This window comes from Meles meles, chromosome 20 (genome assembly GCF_922984935.1).
Source record: "Meles meles chromosome 20, mMelMel3.1 paternal haplotype, whole genome shotgun sequence".
Lineage (NCBI taxonomy): Eukaryota > Metazoa > Chordata > Mammalia > Carnivora > Mustelidae > Meles > Meles meles.
The window spans coordinates 43543752-43565170 of record NC_060085.1 but is presented as its reverse complement, the minus strand read 5'-3'; the positions used below and the strand labels follow the sequence as shown (position 1 = coordinate 43565170).

General features: G+C 36.9%; 1 protein-coding gene across 10 annotated transcripts in view; it reads right to left on the bottom strand.

Moving 5' to 3' along the window:
• Positions 1–3627: 3627 nt before the first annotated feature.
• CHL1 (cell adhesion molecule L1 like) overlaps positions 3628–21419 on the bottom strand; it is a 216662-nt gene continuing 198870 nt past the window's right edge. For 9 of the 10 annotated variants that reach the window (XM_045991777.1, XM_045991781.1, XM_045991778.1 and 6 more), the window contains 7 exons: positions 21190–21394; positions 20854–20976; positions 16888–17067; positions 13332–13493; positions 12447–12578; positions 9215–9287; positions 3628–4999 (listed from right to left, as the gene is read on the bottom strand). In XM_045991777.1, the coding sequence (XP_045847733.1) occupies positions 4783–4999; positions 9215–9287; positions 12447–12578; positions 13332–13493; positions 16888–17067; positions 20854–20976; positions 21190–21394 (1092 nt within the window). In that variant the 3' untranslated portion in view covers positions 3628–4782. The remainder of the gene's footprint in view (positions 5000–9214; positions 9288–12446; positions 12579–13331; positions 13494–16887; positions 17068–20853; positions 20977–21189; positions 21395–21419) is intronic. The other variant, XM_045991785.1, reaches the window with a different exon arrangement.

The window sequence follows — 21419 nt, the reverse complement described above, 5'->3', positions numbered from 1 at the left end:
ATTCAGGGGATACACAGGCATTAGCATCAACAGAATTTAATTACCCATTGAGCATGGGGAAAGGGAGAAAGTTTGGTAGGGAAGATACATTTATAGCTTGAGTACTTGGATGGATACTATAGCTGAAAATCACTTAACTATAGGTACATTTGAGGGACAGGGTGAGGTGTCGGACGGATTTGGAAAGGGAAAGTTATTCATCCTCACTTTTGAAACACTGAGTTTGAAATATCCTTCAAACATCCGGAAAGGAGATGTCAAGTAGGAAGTCATAAATAAAAAGCATCAGATATTTGGAGAATTCTGGGCTAAAAATACCTTGAGGTCATATGTCTGCACATGACAATCAAGCCTGATGTGTAAGACACATCTGAGGAACAGTAGAATAGGACAGGAACCTAAGATTTAGTCTGCAGAGAACTCTAGAGTTCAACAAGTTCAGATGCCATATCTTTCTCTTGACTGAATCATAAGGTGGCAAAATTTCAATTTATTTCAATTACTACTTTTTAGTTTATATATACTCAGTTGTTTTATACATATATTGTTTTTCCCTAGTGTGTGTTTTGATCATGTATCTTAAAACCAAGAAGTTTCTAAACATAATCACTAAGTCAACATTAAACTCAGACTTATCTTTCTTTAGCATTTCTAAGATAATGTGGAGGAGTGAGAGAATTAAAAAGTATATACTAATATATATTCTATATATATTAGTATGTATATACATACTAATATAGATTCTGAGTCTTAAAGCCAAACAACACTGGGCTTAATTTCCAGCTCTAGCCCATGCTGGTTACACTTAACACATTATTTAACCATGTTGTGCCTTAATTCTACAAACAGAAGACTGTTTCAGAGGTTAAATGTGATAGTGTACGTAAAGTGCTTAATACACATAAAACCCTTTTCAAAAATCACAATGTTCAATAGATTGTCTATGTGTCCCAATTACTCGCTAGCCTTATTTGAAACTATATTGAACATTTTCTTAAAAATTGACATTTCTGCATTGTTCTAAAAACAACCAAATGAATACACATTCATCTTAATTTTACATTTATCATTAAGCACTGAATTTATTGGCAAATTACATTTTGTAGATGTTGCTATTAAATTGTCTATTTGTAAGTATAGTCATTCAAATTAAAATGCTTTTATTTATGTCATTTATACTTCAATTTATGCTTCATTTATAGATATTCCAGGATCAGAGGCAACTGGAGGTAAAGCTGATTTATAAATTCTGATTCGTCTTGTCTGGATAGCAAAGAATACAAACATTTTTGGAGTACACGAAGTTGAACTTTTATTTGGAAAGTTGAATTTCTTGTATAATGAAAATATTTTTAAACCATACATATCCATAAGCATAATACAAACACCACCTACAATACAAACACATTTTAATAAAGTTCTACCAGGAGTATTAATCTAAGCCAAAAAAAAAAAGTAATCAGGTAAACCAGTTCTACATACCTTTTATCTCTTTTGATGATGTAATCAAACAGTTTAAGACACAAAACAAAGTAAGCTTTGGCTCAACCCTACTTATTTCACTATGGGAACACTAGGATATATATACTACCATAGATTACAAACCCAGTCCCTTTATAATCAATTTAAAATTGCTACAAGAATCATATCTTAATGGCATGTAAACATATTTAGCGCTTCAATTGGCAATTATGTTTTAAATGCTTAGAAAAACACACCAACATTTCTCATTATTGTTCTCTCTTTATCTCATCTCTTCCATGAATATAAAATCGGAAAAAAATATTATTTGAGACTTCCAGCATAATTTCATTGTGCTTTACACTTTTATAAACATGGGTACATCTAAAATATCAGATGCCTTTATACCAATAGAATAATTCACCAAATTCACATCTTCTTACAAATACACATGCAAAATCAGTGAAAAACACTTTTGTATAGCAAAGACCCTGCTTAATTGTTTTCTGATTAGTAATTTTGATGGCATGTGCAAATCATACTGCTCACTGAACAGTAGATTTTATTTCCTGTAGATTTGTTTTTCTATAAAAATATATTTATGTGCTCACAGGAAAAAAGTTGAGTTGGTATATGTGGGGTGACTTTTTTGATACATTGTTAGATTAAGGGTTTGTTTATGAAGTTAAAAGGCATCTTAGCTTTTATCGTTTTCAAATTTTTTCTTCATAAAAAAGAACACCCTGTGAAAAGATAAGGTAACTGAGATAATCATTAGCACTTTGTCGTTGAGACAGTATGAAGCAAAGGGGTCAAGCAACGTGCCTAAGGTTTATGTACAAAATCAGTGCTGGAACCAGGAAGAGAACTTGGATTTTCCCCACCCATGGACAATTCTCTAGGAACTCCCCCCCTCCCCCACCAACAATCCTTGAGATTATATACAATCTATTACATTAAAATAATATTGACAGTTAACAGAGAAAGTTAGTTACAAACAAATTCCTTCTGCACTGAGGATTCCCAGTAGAAGCCGAGTGCTATTTAGAAAAGGTAGGAAGAATAATAGCAAAAGGCCGTCACAATGCAATGTCATTGATCATATCTGTAAGTTTCGGTCATTGAGGAAGTATGAGCAGAAACATCCCTGTTGATCAGACTGCTAAAGGGAAACACTGAAGTCTAGGAAAATGAAACAATTCGGTATTTGTGTTAACTTCTAACTTAAAGATTATGAAATTTATAATAAATCTATACCCTAATGCTTTTTCGGAGATTATTTCCAACATGCATTATTCTCATAAAACCTTTTTGGCTGAGGACAAAGAAGAGGAACTAGAAAAACAGCAGAACTAAACTCAAAAGTCCCAACCTTGGTCTCATCAGTAGCTGAGTACCAGAAATTCCTCCCAGACAAGTCAAAACATGATGATTCTTCCTTCAGAAGAGTGCTTTAGAAATCAGATGGGGATGAGGTTCGGGGTGCACTGCTGGGTGTGGGTCCTCCTACACAGGGTGAGGACCAAGATACCTTCCCCTTTGGAAACTCTGACTTCTGGGAGTTTGGTCAAGTCCTGAACCCAGGACACATTGTTTTAAATCAGACATTCTTTTGCTGCCTATGTATTTTGGAGGACACACAGGTTTAAAATGACAATTAGATACTCCATGTAGATTAATGCATTATAAAAACATCCCTAATTTTGGTCCATAAGAAACACAGTGGGCTGCATAAATCAAAGCCAGGATCTAACAATATATGGCCACAGCTACAGTTCAAAAAATAAAGTAAAATCTCTGAGTCACTTTCACTTAACCATAATTAAGAATTTCATGGTAGGGTTAAAAATGTTTCCATTAAGTGAGACGTCGAACACTGAATTTTATTGGCATGCATGCACAGTCCTTCATACTATTTTTTTAAACCATTTTCATGTACAATTTTAGAAGGACTAGTAGCTCACACACCAGGAAATGAATTCCCTGAATTTATACTGACTTTGACAGAAGAACAGAGTGATCCCACCCTGCAGATGTTTAAAATGTGAAAGGCAAACATATGTATGGAAATTTCTATTGTAAACATTTTTTGGAGGGGAGGAGGGGTAAGAATATACTGAACAATAAAAACTTATTTTGAAAAATAGGAGAACATTTCCCTCAATATTTATATGATATTTTTATTTTGAGACTGTCAGAGAAAGCAATATAAGAACAAATCCAAACGCTTTATACAAAGTCTTCAGTTTTGGAACCTCATGTTATTGGTTGTAGCTCTGGAATCATGAAAACTGTTTTCTCACTATATACTCTAGCTGTACAGACATGCCTGTTAATGTTCTTTCTCTCACTTCAAAATAAAACACATCTATATTTTAAATTGTGTAAATATTAACATAATATGTACAATGCATTCATGAAATATATGCGAGCTTGCCATTATATAAACATAGAAAAAAGGGTAAAAGCAGTCAATTTAGAAACGGAAATATTAAATAGAAATAGCCATTAGACTCCAACATCACAGATACCTTGGCCTGTTCTTTTCATAAGATAACCTTCTGACTACCACTTCCTTTGCAGCTGAATTTAGTCCAAGGAAACAAACAAACAAACGAACGAACAAAAAAAAAAAAGATGGTTCTAGATATCAGAACTGATACACATTAAAAAAACTCAAGTTGAAACTGACAAAGTTAGAACCCTATTTAAACATGACCATCTCTGGGCAAACAGTCAGACCTTCAATAAATATGAGTTGATTGTTCACCTAAGACTCCTGCTACTAAAAATTTAAATAATAGATTTAGACTATATATATATTCAATGAACTGCTTTAATAAGACATTCATATTTCTCTTTACATTTTAAATAACCAGCCTGCTTACCATCTTTTTACCTGCAGTGAGGCAAAGTCACTAAGACAGTTCTCAGAGACTGAATACAAATGGGTACACAGAGAAAAACCCTCAAGGTAGCAACAACTAGGCAAACACTGTTAACAGGAAAACCAGGCAAAAATGGAGTACACTGAATGGATACTTTGGGTTCAGTTGAGGTGAATCTAAATACAGGATTTGTTTTGTGTTCTGCATTTTCAGCACCTAAAAAACAAAACAAAACAAACAATATAGGCCTGTAGTGCTTGGTATTTTATTTCTTCAAGGCAGTGCTATTTTTCTCAACATAATTGCAAGATGTTCGGATTCTGGATGAAATCTTTTGCCAACGTGTTTCTATTCCTACGTGAAAGTTCTTGCTCCCTTGAACAGATAAATATGGAAGGTCGGTGTGAACCATGGATGTTTACATGGGATACATTTACGCTCGGAGTGGAAATGTTGCTGTAGAACTTCCATTGCTTTCAACAGATCCTTTCTCCTTAGACCCAGCATAAGCGCCAATAAATGATCCATCTTCATTGAACAGACCGTGGTCGCCTTCTCCATACTGGACTAAGCTGTCAGCACTTTCTGTGGCCTGCATATCCCTGGTAAGGGATCGAAGGCTTCCTTTGAGAGGTTTTTCATCACTGTCACTACAAAACAAAGAATCGTTCAACAAAATCTGAGACAGTCACACAAAGCAAGACGCATGCATAAGTGCTAACAGGTCTTAAAATTTTCAAGACATTCACATCAGCATTGCAGACACATAAACCCTAAATGACCCCTGTACAAATAAGTGTTTAAAAAGTCATAACCATCAGTTTGTTTTGTGAGATTAAGAGTCTTTTATGCTTTGTCTCCCTCCTGATCCCATCTTGTTTCATTTTTTCCTTCCCTACCCCCCAAATCCCACACGTTGCCTCTCAAATTCCTCATATCAGGGAGATCATATGGTAATTGTCTGTCTCTGAGGGTTGCTAGGGGAAGAGGGTTAGGGAGAGGGTGACTGGGTTATGGACATTAGTGAAGGTATGTGCTATATTGAGTGCAGTGAAGTGTGTAAACCTGGTGATTCACAGGCCTGTACCCTTGGGGCTAATAATACATTATATGTTAATAAAAAATTAAAAAATTTAAAAAAAGAAACAAAGACAATTTGTTTTCATCTCAGAGATTCACTAAATTCTTAGTGAATCTAAGAAATAATTCTTAGAATATGTTTGTATCATTAAAAATTAGACAATTTTCCTATTCTTACTGTTGACATTGTACAATGTTACAAATGATACTAAAATAGTCATTATCTTTTATATTTTAATTACCCAAGACAGGAAACAGTTTTGTTTTTTTTTTTTTTTAGAAATATCATTTGAAATAGTTCTGAAAGGTGTCAAAACAAATACAGGAGTCTTCTAATAAACTCTGTAAAAGTAAAAAAAAAAGTCATAACCAATTTGCATTATACTGAGTAAATGAGAAACTGCTTTCTATTATTCACAATACTTCTGCTTCCCTCTAAAATTGGGAGTTTTGAGACATGCAGAGATACTCAGTCTGCTGACATACATAAGGGATAATGTTATTCTCTTTGAGTTCATTTTGGAATTCCCAGTCATCAAGTCATGATCTTTTGTCTTTACCTTTGATCCTGCACATACCCCTTAATCTTTCCCTAAATTTCTCTCTCTCTCTCTCTTTTTAAAAAGATTTTATTTATTTATTTGACAGACAGAGGTCACAAGTAGGCAGAGAGGCAGGCAGAGAGAGAGGAGGAAGCAGGCAAGCCCAATGCAGGGCTTAATCCCAGGACCCTGAGATCATGACCTGAGCTGAAGGCAGAGGCTTAAACCACTGAACCACCAAGGTGCCTCCAAATTTCTCTTTGATTAGGTTAATCATTCAAATTTTGTTTCTGGTAACTGAAGAACTTTCTTTAATATAGTTTATAAACTCATGTTTGTTGAATTTTTTAAAAGATGGCTGGCATTTTTAGAACCTAAATACTACAAGGATCCTAAATTTATGGTTTGAGTTTTATTCTTCAACAAAAATAACTCCTGAGTTAGTAAAATGTCTATCAAATGGTATGGTCTTCTAAATTTCTGGATCAAGATTTGTTTTTGTTTTGTTTTTCCCCAATGTGTATTTTTATTGAAGTACAATTAGCACACAGTGTTATATTAGTTTCAGGTGTACAATATGATGATTCAACAATTCTGTACAGTGCTCAGTGCTCAGTAAGTCTGCTCTGGATCCCTTTTATCTATTTCACCCCCACCCCCCACCCCTCCAGCAACCCCCCGTTTGTTCTCTGTATTTAAGGTCTGGTTTTTTGTTTTCAATATTTGTTTTTAGGTACTAACTATTAACTACTATTACTATGTAAACTGTGTACACACTATAAATCTGTACACCAAATTAAATGATTTCATACAATTTTAAAAAGGATGAATTTGGCTATATATATAATTAGAATGTGATTAACACTGTATTATTTTTGGTAATCGGTGTTGTCATCAAATAGGTCCATCTCTCAGCTTCCTGGGAGCAGGGCAGGGTGGCAATTCTCTGCCTTTTTTGACTTCCACATTGTCATGTGACTTGCTTTGGCCCAAGTAAAGTGAGCAAAGATGGCAAGTGTCAATTTTAGAGCCCGTGCTTAATTTGCTGTTATAGTTCTCCCGCTGTGGTGATCCTGGATGCTCATCCCCCATCCAGGGCTCCAAAGTGATCAAAATGAACAGAGTCATCTGTGTTCGACACATAACTTTAGAAAGAAAAAGATTTGGGAGTTGTTTTTGACAGCGGCATAACCCGGGCTATCCTGACTCATAGAGTAATTGGCTCCTGAAGGGGGATGCTTACAGTTACAGAAACACAAAACAAAAACAAAAATATGGCATTAGGTTAGGGACCAGGCAACAACTAGTGAAGAAAATATTACCAGAAGCTGGAAGGATGACAATTCACGTCATGAGCGAGAACAGCATCCAGTAAAACTGTTTCTTGGGATAACTTAGAAAATTTTCTGGATGAGCATGTAGTTTTGGGAAGAGATGATGGAAAACATTAAGAGATTAAAGGGATTTAACTAAATTATTAATAAATAATTATATTAATGGGATGCCAGGCAAAATAACGCAGGGGATGATTTTGTCTTTTAAAGAGGCAGCAGGGTATGGGGGAATGGGTTTTTGAACAAGGCATTATTATAGTTTTCATGCCTATAAAACTAACTATTAATATCTGTCTTTCAAATATATTTTGAAGTTTCCATAGGCCCCTAATGACTCTTGCCTCATGAAATTTGAGCCACAATTTGTAAATTTGTAAAGTCCCAAGTTTCTCGGTCTTTCAGTCTTTCTGTCTCCTTCCCTTCCCATTTTCTTCTCTCCCTCCTTCTCTCCCCTTTTCTCTTCCTCCTTCTCCCTCTAATGATCCTTATTCTGGAAAGAACTTCAAGTGATTAATCAAGAAATATAAAAATATAAAGAGAGCTTTCAGTAAGTGGAGAAAAAGAAGAATTAGCATAGAGCAAAGTAGAGCCTATAAAGAGGCTCAGATGTACATCAGTTAACCCAGAACAGCTCATCATAATGCTCCATGTCATTGATTGCAGTAATGGATCCAGGGATGGACCAGCTGGAGTCAATCAGGGTCTCTATTCCCAAATGAATTCTGGCCTCCTGTGTGCTAAGGGCTGTATAAGCCCAGGAGTTGCAAGCAGTCTTGGCGGCAATATACAGAGGACCCGATGGCAAACAAGGATATCTGAAACAGAAAGGGCTAAGAAACAGAGATGGTGGGACACCTGGGTGGCTCAGTTGGTTGGGCAGCTGCCTTCGGCTGGGGTCATGATCCCAACATCCTAGGATCGAGTCCCACATCAGGCTCCTTGCCGGGCGGGGAGCCTGCTTCTCTCTCTGCCTCTGCCTGCCACTCTGTCTGCCTGTGCTCTCACGTGCGCGCTCTCTCTCTCTCTCTCTCTCTGACAAATAAATAAATAAATAAATAAAATCTTAAAAAAGAAAGAAAGAAAGAAAGAAAGAAACAGAGATGGTAGTGGAAGGGGGAAGATGGTGAGCAATGGGAGAATGAGAAGTTGAATCCATCCTCAAGAGCTACCTCCCTCCTCCAGATACTCTGCGGTTCTTCGCAGGTACGACACGCTTCTCTACCTTGAAGTCTGGTCATGCTCTACTCACTAGCTAACAGTAACACAATCCATTTCTTGCTTTACAGCCTATCTTATCTCTTTGGATGATCCTTTATCAGCATCCCTTCAAGGCACACAGGAGTTGCTCCCCTTTTTCTCTCTCATTCTCTTTACCTAATTACAGTCATTTGCAGAGATACGTTGTTTTTTGTGGGTTTTTTTTTGTTTTTTGGGGTTTTTTTTTTTCCTCCTCTGAAGACTGGGTCCCTCTTGAGGACAAGATTTGTAACTTACCTTTGTCATGTCTACACAGAAGGTGCACAGAATATATGTTTATGGATGTAAACTGCATGAAACTTGGGCCCATAATGGCCATGCTGAAGACTCCAAGGTGTTTTAATACTCCAAATAAATAATTCACTTTCAATAAAAATAGTGAAATCGTGTCCTTTCGCATAGAACACAGAGCTTTAAGAAGTCTCCCAGCACACACATCTACCTACAGTATGGTCACACACACCCCTGCACCAGGGGGTGGGTTGCTCTCTCTGAAACAGGCCCTATTTTTGCAAACTATTCTTTAAAAAGGCATTACGATATAGTAGTGTAACCTTTACTTTAAGAATACATACTTGTTTGTTTTGTATTTTTAGGCTTATAACCTGATGAGTATGTGTTTTGATGCATTTTAAAATGGAACACTGTTTACCTGTATTCACCAAAGGTCTCATCTTTCACGGACTGAACTTCTGGATCTGGATGCAGATCTTCCTTTTCTTTCACTAAAAAACAAATAGCGGAGAAAGTAACACAAATCATTTTTAAAGACATAGTAACAGTGTTTTTAAAGATGGATAATCAGTGAGAACAGCATTGCTCCAACTTTTTGATACTAGTGAGTCAAGGTTTTTTGTTTTGTGTTGTATTGTTTTTGTGGTTGTATCTACAACCCATTAGTTACCTCTTTGTTTAAGAAAAAAAAGGAAAATCATCTCCTGGATTCTCCTGATTCGTCATCAGAATTACAGCACGTTGCAGGTCTTCACGTGACTACTCAGTATTAGGTGGGCAACAAGCCTTACTGAAGAGTAAACTTAGTTATGGTTTCTTAATGGAGACCAAATTACTGGATACACAGTTTATTATCCAAAACTTTTTGAAGATGGTATAGACTAATACCAGATCTATGTCACTAAACTAAAGTGATTAAGAGTCAACCATTTGGCTGTTCTGCTCTCTTTCTCACTCATAATTGGCTCCAAAATCAGAATATTCAGGTTTATAGTGACATTTTAAATTTGATTTATTCCAAATAGTGGGACAAGGAACAAGGGGGCTCTTATTTCACTTTACTAGGCTCAAGCAAAAATCCTGATGTGGGGATGCCTGGGTGGTTCTGACAATTAAGCATCTGCCTACAGCTTGGGTCATGGCCCTGTGATGGGCTCCCTTCTTCAACAGGGAGTCGGCTGGTCCCTCTCTCTCTCCCCCTGCCTCTCCCCCTGCTTGTGCTCTCTCACTCACTCACTCTCTCTCTCAAATAAAATCTTAAAAAAAAAAAAAAGTTTCCCACCTGATATGGGAAACAAAGGCAAAAGAAATGTAGCTTACATTAAAATCTCTTTGGTGCTTACAGCCCACTGATAGATAACCTGAAACATGGAGAAGAGCACCTTCCTCAAGGAACTCATGGCTGCTTTAGTCCCTAATTTTTTAAAAGTAACCTCATCTTGGCAGCAGCTAGCCCCTCAAGGTCCTGAAACCCTTGTTTCCAGACTCTTTGGAGACTTGTGTCCCTCACCCCCATGAATTAAAAAGTATACAATCAGTCACTCCTCACAATCCCAGTATAGCTCTTTGTGCCCACAGGTCCTGTTCCGCGAGCAGGGAAAGGATTAAGGTATAGACAGGGAGAGACAGGGGCTGCTGACTCCCCTGACCAGGCTCAGAAACTATGCCTGGCAGGTGGATGCTGAGACAGAGAGGAACAAGAGATAAGGGAACAAAGCAAGATGGCAGAAGTCTCCCAAGGCCACGAGCTTCCTAGGCAGTTCTCAATAAAAGACCGCCACTGGAAGTCCTCAGTGCCAACCCGTTCAGGACCCCTCTCACCCTAGAGAGCTTTTTCTTTCCTTTCTGCTCTCAGCTTCATTTAATAAGCCTTCACTTCACTTCACCCATTGTGTCTGAAAGATTCATTCTTTGACTCTGTGAGAGGAACCCAGCAACCCTGTAACAATCCTTCTTCATGACATCTTTTACTACTACTTTCAGAGACCCGAGGGATTCTTGTAGTTGTCCTATAATGTAAAACACTGACTTTTTTTTCTTTTCCATCATTAGAATTTGGAGAGGGTCACACTTCAAAAGTGACTACTGGTTGGGGATCCTCAAAAAGGAATGCTATATGTCTTTAAACTTTCTAATTAACTACGACATTCATTAATCATTGAAAATCTAATTCATAATAATTCAGTCCTCACAGGAAAAAAAATAAGATCTATAATTGCATAAATTTCCACGCACCAAATGCATAGATGTTACAAAAATTTAAAAATTGTGCTCTTCTTTGATTGTTCAATACACATATAGGTTCCCAATAAATATCTGCTAAATTGGGTGCCTGAGTTGCTCAGTGGGTTAAAGCCTCTGCCTTCAGCTCAGGTCATGATCCCAGGGTCCTGGGATCCAGCCCCGCATCGGGCTCTCTGCTCAGCAGGGAGCCTGCTTCCTCATCTCTCTCTGCCTGCCTCTCTGCCTACTTGTGATCTCTGTCAAATAAATAAATAAAATCTTTTAAAAAATAATAAATAAATAAATATTTGCTAAATGAAGAATAAGCCAATAAAAGAACTTTTCACTAATCTGAACATCATCAAACTAGTATCAGTGGGATCTAAATCTTTCCCCTTATATTAAAGCATCGTGAACACTAAGCAGTTAACAATAATAATAATAGCAACAATACCATATGCATATCTAAAAGATAAATTTGGAAGTTGAATTAAATTAAAGCCAACTGTTATATTAACGCCGATGGTCTTTATTTATTTTTATGTACATTGATTCAGGAGGCAGGATATCTAATACGTCATGATAAAAAAATGCATTCCCAACAATGGTTAACTCTAGACTAGTGCAGCCAGTGCCATGAAAAGTTACTAGCGCAAACATTCTCTGGGTCACAAATACATGACAAGGCATGTTTAAATAGGTCCTTCCTCTTAAGATGTTAAAATATGTGTGTGTGGTTTAGTGATTAGTGTTCTTAACAACTATGATATTTTATAGACTGAAAATAGAGGTTAGAAGTATTATATGCCTTGTTAGAGACTAGGAACCACGTGAAAATAACATTCTAGACCTTACATCTTTTGGTTAGTTACTACAGGAGGTTCCCCCCCCACCCAGTACATTGACTTTAAGTGCATAATTAAAAAAATAAAAGATAGGGGCGCCTGGGTGGCTCAGTGGGTTAAAGCCTCTGCCTTTGGCTCAGGTCATGATCCCAGGGTCCTGGGATCGAGCCCCGCATGGGGCTCTCTGCTCAGCAGGGAGCCTGCTTCCCCCTTTCTCTCTCTGCCTGCCTCTCTGCCTACTTGTGATTTCTGTCTGTCAAATAAATGAATAAAATCTTAAAAAAAAATAAAATAAAAGATGTCTCTGAAGAATGCCTCCTAGGAAACACTATTTAATAAACTGAAAGTATATTACTATATTTTTTTTTAAAGATTTTATTTATTTTTTTGACAGAGATGACAAGTAGGCAGAGAGGCAGGTAGAGAGAGAGAGAGAGGGAAGCAGGCTCCCTGCTGAGCAGAGAGCCCCATGCGGGACTCAATCCCAGGACCCCGAGATCATGACCTGAGCTGAAGGCAGAGGCTTAACCCACTGAGCCACCCAGGCGCCCAGTATATTACTATATTAAGAAACAGCTTTACCTGAGTACTTTCCACCTCTGTTCCTCTTCACAAAGCAAACAGTTAACAGGATTAGCGTGAGAAGAGCAATTGCACACATTAACCCGATAAACCAGCCTTGAGTGGAGATGTCATCGTACAAACCAGCGTATTCTGTTGTACAAAGAGAAGTCACACGTTGCATGCTAGAAACAGTCTTTGGGATTATGCCCCCTTTGGGAAAATGAAACATCATTTTTAAACATACAAAATAGCATCCATTTTATTTTTCCTTTCAGTGACCCTAGAGGGAATGTGATTTAAAGGACATTTCATGGGAAGCATACTGATAAATGGTTCATTCTGTATTTAAAAGGGCCCTCTCAAGTTGCATTTGACTCTGAGGATGAAAACCAAAAAGGGACAGTGGAGGCAGAGCAAGTGAAACACAGAAGCAGCACAAGCAAGTGAAAGCACAAGCTGCCTTGGTTATGTGCAGATTGCCGCGGAGTTTCTGTGGGTTTTACTCTGTTTCGGTTTTCTGCTTAGTTTTTGTTATTAACGTGTGTTAATTGGCAGGAGATATTTTTTTTAGTCAGCTGCTCTGGCGAAAATGATAAGGAATATGTTGGATATTTGTGGGACATTTTTCATTTCGATAATTTTAGAATGTTATGATGAGCATGGGGTGTTACATGCAACTAATGAATCGTTGAACACTACATCAAAACTAACAATGTACTCCAGGATGGCTAACTGAACATAATAATAATAAAAAAATGCTATGCCAAAACACACCGAGACTGTTATCTTTGTAATTAACGTACTCCGTGTTTTTATCTTTACTACAGGAAGTGTGTGAAATTAAATAATCTATAAAGCAGATTTATTGTCTAAGAAGGCCCCAAATACAATCTCATGTCTCACCTCTCCCTCTTGTCTCAATTACATCTTCAAAAATGCTATTGTTATCAACCCAATTCTTAGTCAATAGGCGAACTATATGTTCAGCTCCCGGCTCAAATACCTCTACTGGGTGAGTCTTTTGAGTGAGATTGACTCCTTCTGATATCTTCCCGATACTTTTACCTAAGAAATGTACACAGTTAAATCATATAAATTGTAATCGTTGAAAAGCAGGACATGAAAAGTAAAAACAAATGAACAAACAAACAAAAAAAAAACCACTGTTATTTGGGAGGAGTGCCATTTGCAGGATTTTTTTCTCATGGTTTTTGAATTATCAGGAGATCAAGCATATCAACATTTCAAGATTTTCTTTCTTAATATCCTGAAATGGAGGAAATGAAATGAATTTAATTCATGTCCTTTAAAGATGATGTACTTGTTGATGAAATTGTACTATAAATCTGCCCGGTCACATGAATGTTTCAAAACCAAACAAAGACTTCAAAAAATTACAGTGTCATTTCGTACGATTTGAATTTTCACAGACCTAGCAGGAAACTGAACATGGCCATTTTGGCTTATTTTTGAGGGTAAATGACATTATAATTTTAAATATATATTACTTTTTTTTGTCTTGGTCTTCTCTATAAATATTGATGGAATAGTATCATAACATGGTCATATATTAAATACTTGAAATTTATAGAAATATAAGTTTATAGGTACATAAAGTACAGTTTATAAGTACCTTTAAATGAAATGCACTGACATTGTTAAAATATTCTGAGACATTAATACTTTAAAAAAAGAAACATGAATGTATCAATATATTAACTGTAGAATCTCATAGTAACAGAATCTCAAATAGCAGAATCTCAAATGAGTCAGTGTAATTAAATATACATCTAATTTCTAATGTTGCAACAAAATATATAAAATATTTTTGTATTTGATCTGTAGTTTTGCTGAGAATCAACTCAACATAATAAATGTAAATAATGTACACTAAAAACAATTTATGCAATGTTGAGAATATTAAAAGTTATGAAGCCCTGTGTCAATGGGTATATGTCACACATTAAAATTGGGTTACAACTTTTAACCACAGAATAGAAATTGATGATATAGTTACTGATAACAGAAGGGCTTCATTAAAAAAAGTCACCATGGGAGAAATAAGGCTAATTATATTAGTTGAGCAAAGCCTTTAAGATTGAGCACCACTGCAACAGAACACAATTTTGACTTTGAAAAACAGAAATATTAGTATAACATTAAATAGTGCAAGCTTTTGAAAAATAGAGCAAAGCAAGTGTTTTGTTCAAACCAGGAATGACACAAATATTTCTTATTAGCTCCATCATCTCCCCCCTCTTAGACTATGGAATGTGAGCCACCTGAAAATCAGAGTGACAACCTGGAAATAATAAGGGGGGAAAAAAAAGCTTGTGTATCAAATCCTATTTTCCAAATAAATGCCAGAGGACCTTAAAATGTGCTATCTAGGCAGACCCAGGAAAAGAAAGATACGCAGAAATAGATTCCAATTTGCACAGAAGTTATTTTTAGAGTTTTTTGTGATATCAAGATTTATCTCCTCAGTGAAAATATATATGTGTTTTTCCTTTTCCAAAGATCATGCTGAAATCCAGAGGCAAAAAGAGATTATAGTTTCTTTCCTGTAAACATGGCAAGATATGCCTACAGAAGAGAAAACAGTGTCAACGGGGGAAGGGGCAGAAGCTGGAAATGCAGAATCCTGAAAGAAAGCACAAACATACTAGTAAGGAACATTTTCAAATTCCTGAGACATAGGGTAGGGAAGAAATAGGCTGTAAGATACTTAAGCACATTAGTGGCATCTTTAATTTGTAAAGAAGATGCAGCATCTTTTACAAAACCACACAGTGCTTTCCATCTGCTAAAAACAGTTTTTCCAACATGAAGGTGACCAAAGTTTCTAAATACTTCCATACATGCATATGGTAACTATAACTATTGTAAGAGAATTTTATGCGATTTTTTCTTACCTGCTACAAATTAGCAATAATGGGATTAGCATATCTCATGCATATTATGGTCTTGGTTTTAACAAAATAGGAACCCTCTCCATGCCTCAAACCCTGTTTTGAAAAATACGGAAGTTGCATATTTAGATTACTACTGTTCTGACTTCTTTGTATTGAACACTTGATGCCACTTTGAACTCTTGAGAAATAAGACCCTTTAAATTACTAAAAAGTTTTCAATTATCATCTTTAAATCTCTCTTTTGAGTAGGTAAATGAATTCTTCATTTCACTTGGTGTCTCATTTTGTCCTTGGGAATAATGTGTGGGTTTCCCAGAAGAAACTCTTTGAGTATACATATTTTTTCCATAAAGGGGAGTTCTGAGTACTCAGGGTATCTGAGGAAGACATAAACCCTTCATTAGGGAGACACAGTAGGGAAAGTAAGAAGGAGAAACAGACAGTAAAGGTCAGAGCATAACCATTCACACACACACACACTGACTTGCCAGTGATTCACATATACTTGAATGTATTTTATAATAATATGTATATTTTATAAGTGGGAACTTAGTTTTTCTCATTACTATTTTCTTTTTCCATCGCTCGATCTTTATTCTAATCTAAAATTTGGAAACCCATCCAGGGGAGTTTCTGACACATAGTACGTGATAAGCAAATGATTCTATTTGCCTTCCTACCATCTTCTTTTCCTTGTTCTGTTCCTCAAATATCCTTCTAGATTTAATCAACTTGAATCCGTTTAAGTTCAAGTTAACAAACTTTTTTTTAACTTACTTTTTAATTTTTTTTAACTTACTAACGTATGCAACAGTTCCTCTGAATAATTTCCTTTTTATGCTCTGCCTTCTGAATTTCTTTCCTTTTAAGTTTAGCAAGAACATTGCTAAAATCATAACTGTCAAAATAATTTGGGAAGAGAAATAGGTCTAGGTTGGGGAAAAAAAATAAAAAGAACAAAAAGACCCCCAAAAAATAAAACCAAAAAGTACAATTGAATTTGAAGAATTATACAAATTAAATCAAAGGTTGATGGGCCATTACCAAGCCAGTACTTGGCATCAATCAGTAGACAGCAAAATAAAATTGATACATAAATCTCTCTCTCTTTCTCTCTCTATATATACATATATATGAACCAAGACATGGAAGTGAAATATATCAGATCATTTTTACAAAACATCAACCAGGGCAAGAGCCAAATATTCTTCTGCATGAAAACACTTCCAAGAGAAAAATATCCCTTTCTAGTAACCTTATGAATAACTTCATTACCTTACATACTCCTATCTTAATTAAGTAAAATTATAGTTCCTGACCTTATATACACTGAGGCTATCGTTCCATTGCTGTTGTGTAGAAATCCATAAATTGAGTCAATGTGAATTTTACAAACAAGAGAAATAAATTCTCTATCTATATCAGTGAAAAACAAAAGGTCAGAGAGATGGAGATCACAATCATTTCTTATTTACAATGACTAGCTGGGTACAGTCCCTTCGGAGCAATTTAAAAAACAGCATGCAGAAGCCTCCTGCACTTACTCCCTTCTCCTAAGGTGGAGCTTTCCTCTGTGATTGGTTTTCCACAGCCCTTTGAAGTGCAAGCCCTCAAGTAGAATTTGTACTTGGTGGTGGCATTGAGGTTTGAGAGACGCCAGCTGGGCTTCGACAGAATTGTAATGTTGATATCATTTAGTTCTCCAAGCTCATAGGTGTCATTTACTAAAGAAATAAACACAAACAACAGTGCCTCAGAATTCACGCCTGAACAATTCAACTTAGGTTGTCCCTTATTGTTGACTCTGTGTATGCTTGTGGTATGCAAGGCACCATCTTAATTATTTACAGCCATCAACTAACTTCAATTCTGTGACGGAGACTTAATCTTATTACAGTATCATACACGGGAATGTTGAGGTCTAGATTTAGAGCCAGTAACTGGCCAAACAAAATTTGAATCCAACCACAGTTTTTCCACTCCAGAGCCCATGTTCTTTTTTTTTTTTTTAAGAGGGGGAGAAAGATATGCCTACAGGGGGAGAAAGCAGGCTCCCCGCTGAGCAGAGAGCCCCATGTGGGGCTTGATCCCAGGACCCTGAGATCATGGCCTGAGCCAAAGGTAGAGGCTTAACCCACTGAACCACCCAGGTGCCCCCAGAGCCCATGTTCTTAATCACTATGCCATACTGGAACTCCACCTTCATCATACCTATTGAAAGTGATGGACTTCCCCCTCTATTATATTTTCATTGGATCCTTCACTTTTAACCTTTTGGTGTAATAATTTGGACAATAATTTGCTTCTTCTGTGATTTCTGGTTCAATCTGAGGCACCAAATAAGTACTTATTATATGTAAAATCAATAAACTGATTAATAAATTACATATCTTAAAATGTCTACCATATACTAAGTACTATGGCGAGAGCTATTCAGAAAGAAGATGAATTAGGCAGTACCTTTCAAAGAATTTGCAACCAGCAAGACCATGGGATTTGTGCAAGAGCACAATCTATTGTAAGTTTACAGTAAGAACAGTCCAAGAAATGAAATACTTCCCAAAAACTGGGTAGCCATTAGTAGCAAGGGAAGGGTTAGAATAAATCCTCTTGACCCTCAGTCCAAGATATCATACAGGTAAACAAACATACTCTTACTCTTGACATAAAAATGCCTTCCTTGGTCTATTTAATGCAATTAGATAAAAAATGAAAAATGAACAAACTAAAGATCCAAATGTTGAATATTAGAAAGGAATATCACTCTTCACATATTTGAGAGCATTCCTGTCAAAATACCACAAAGTCAGTTAAGAAACTACAATAATCAATCTATAAATTGGGAGAAGTATACAGAGAGCTCTCAGACACATAATCAACAACTGTTTAAGAACATACAAAGTGGGGCGCCTGGGTGGCTCAGTGGGTTAAGCCTCTGCCTTCGGCTCAGTTCATGATCTCAGGGTCCTGGGATGGAGCCCCACATCGGGCCCTCTGCTCAGCAGGGAGCCTGCTTCCTCCTCTCTCTGCCTGCCTCTCTGCCTACTTGTGATCTCTGTCTGTTAAATAAATAAATAAATAAATAAATAAATAAAATCTAAGCAAAATAAAAACATACAAAGCAATAAAAAGAGATAAATTATTGGGGCACTTCAGTGACCCATTCGGTTAAATGTCTGCCTTTGTCGTCTCAGGTCATGATCTCAGGATCCTGGGATCAAGCCCATCCTCAGGGGTCCCTGGTCAGCAGGGAGCCTGCTTCTCCTTCTCACCCCCACCACCCATGTTCTCTCTCATGCCCTCACTCTCTCTCAAATAAATATTTAGAAGTTTTTTTTTTTTAAGAAAAGAGATAAATTATCCAAAAATATTTCCCTCATTTAATAGAAAGCAAAGTAAGTGTACAATTATGTCATTTTATTTAAAAATCCATATATTAAGCAATACAATAATCACTGTCCTTGTTAACATTCCAGACTTTTCTCTCTATAGTCTAGGAATTTGTTTTTAAAATAATCTAAATCTTACATACAGATCAACACAAAAGTTGGAATGTAATTAATGTTGTTTCTTTATTGTTAAGATAAAGAAAAATCATAGCTTTATCAAACAAATTAACATTTAAAAAGTCTTCAACTATTTCTTCAGTGCTTTCTAGATATTTGAAAACCAGTTCATAGAATACTGTAGGGAAATAAGACTGATTTAGGTGTGAATCTCGCTTAATATTTATTTTACTACATGGCTCTACATAAGTGAATTCTATATGCCTCAATTCTCACATCCACAAAATAGTGAAAATACATCCTTCATAGATTTTCTGTTTTTTTTTTTTTATTTTTAAGATTTTATTTATTTATTTGACAGAGAGAGAGAGACCACAAGTAGGCAGAGAGGCAGGCAGAGGGAGAGGGGGAAGCAGGCTCCCTGCCAAGCAGAGAGCCCCATGCGGGCTCAATCTCAGGACCCTGAGATCATGACCTGAGCCGAAGGCAGAGGCTTAACCCATTGAGCCACACAGGCGCCCCTAGATTTTCTGCTTTAATGAAAAAATACAGCAAGAGTACTTAGTACTGATCCTGCTACGTAGCAAACACCCAAAAAATGCTCAAGTGCTACCTCTATTACAGTGATGCCTGGTCTGTTTAATCATATGACCCAACCCAGACGGGCTATCTGGAGCCAAAACTCATACATGACCGGGATTGTGACAAGCTTTGAACTACATGGAGGCAGAATAGCTTATCAGCTCTATCATCAAGGTGGCTTTTGCAAGCAGCATAGTCCTAGTGTTTCTGCTGTTTGGGATGCACGTCCTCACAGTCTAAACATTTCTGTGATTTCAGTTTCCTAATTTCCATTTTGAGATGATGCTTCGATGTGAAGACTGTTAGACACAGAAGGCACTGTGATTAAAAATGACTTCGTTTCCTCTAAACATGTTGTTTTCAACCCAATGGCACAGCAACACAAGAGCAGAGTCCATCCTGAGTAATGGGCCAGAGAAAACTCTTTAATGCTCTCAAAACAATGGGCCTCCACCAGTTGGATGCCCACAGAGAATTCTACAAACCGAAGTACATTTAGGGTTGAGACCACAAACATGTGTCAGAGACAAAAGAGGCAGTGTGGAAGTTACGTGAGCTTCAAATCTCCCTGATATCATTCACTTACATTTTTCTTTGGCATGTTCCTAATTCTCAAGGCCACTCATATGTAAGTATTACACGTATGGCTTCTGGTACCTACTGACTTTTCCTCTAAAACAGGGATTGCCAAATCTTTCTGAAAAGAACTAGATTGTAAATATTTCAGCCTTTGGGAGCCACACAATCTCTGTCACAGCTATTCAACTTGGGCCACTGTAGTGAGAAAGCAGCTATAGACAAATGTGAATGACATGTATGGCCTGTTCATGAAAACAGGCAGCAGCCTGGATTTGGTCTGCAAACCGTTTTGCAGACCCCTTTGTTGTAAGGAAGTAAGCCAATTTACAAAACGTGATCATCAGAATCTCAGCAGAGCAAACCAAATACTCAACCAAAAACGAAGGATTAACAGCTAGATCCGGGAGCACCTGGGTGGCTCAGTCAGTTGAGCATCTGACTCTTGGTTTTGGCTCAGGTCATGATCTCATGGGTCATGGGATTCAGCCGTGCATCAGGTTCTGTGCTTGGCATAGAGTCTGCTTGGGATTCTCTTTCCCTTTCTCCCTTTCCCTCTGCCCCTCCTGCTCGTGCTCTCTCCCTCAATTAAATAAATCTTAAAAAAAGTAGGTGGATCCAGGGGTGCCAGAGTGCTTCAGTCAGTCGAGCATCTGCCTTCGGCTCAGGTCATGATCCCAAAAACCTGGGATCAAGCCCTGCTTCAGGCTCTATGCTCAGCGGGGAAACCTGCTTCTCACTCTCTTACTCCCTCTGTGCTGACTCTCTCAAATGAATAAATAAAATCTTAAAAAAAAAAAACCCAAAAAACCAAACCAGGTGGATCCAATTAAGATTTCTACTTACTTATCTGATACTGTAGTAGATAACCAGTTAAGTTTCCATTCAGTTTCTTAGGTAGTCCCCAGGTTAAAGTGGCAGTGTCCTTATCAACTTTGATGACCTTGAGAAAAGCTGGTTGTTCAGGTACTAGAAAACATAAGACCAAGAAGTTACACTCATAAATTGGTAAATTTCTTTAAAAGAAAAAAAAAAGCTCCATTAGATTCCAGTCTTCCGTAGCAATTGAGAAGCTAACTCATATGAGGTATATATTGATTAACTACTACTATGGAGGTAAATGTTTAATTTGGCCACTGGATAATTCCCATTGTTGGCATTGTTCTTCACTGTTATTCTTACCTCCTTCTGGTGTTTGAAATATATAAGGCTCACTCTCTGGACCAGCTCCTTTGGAATTATAGGCTAAAACTGTTAAGTGAAATTCACTAAACGCATCTAGAGAAGGAACCATTCCATAGTTTCTTTGTCCTGAAAATCTCAGAATGTTTACTTCTTTGGGATGTGCTCTTCCATCCAACAGACTTTTTGTTTTCCACCAATTTATCTGCAATGGAAATAGGATCCCTTTA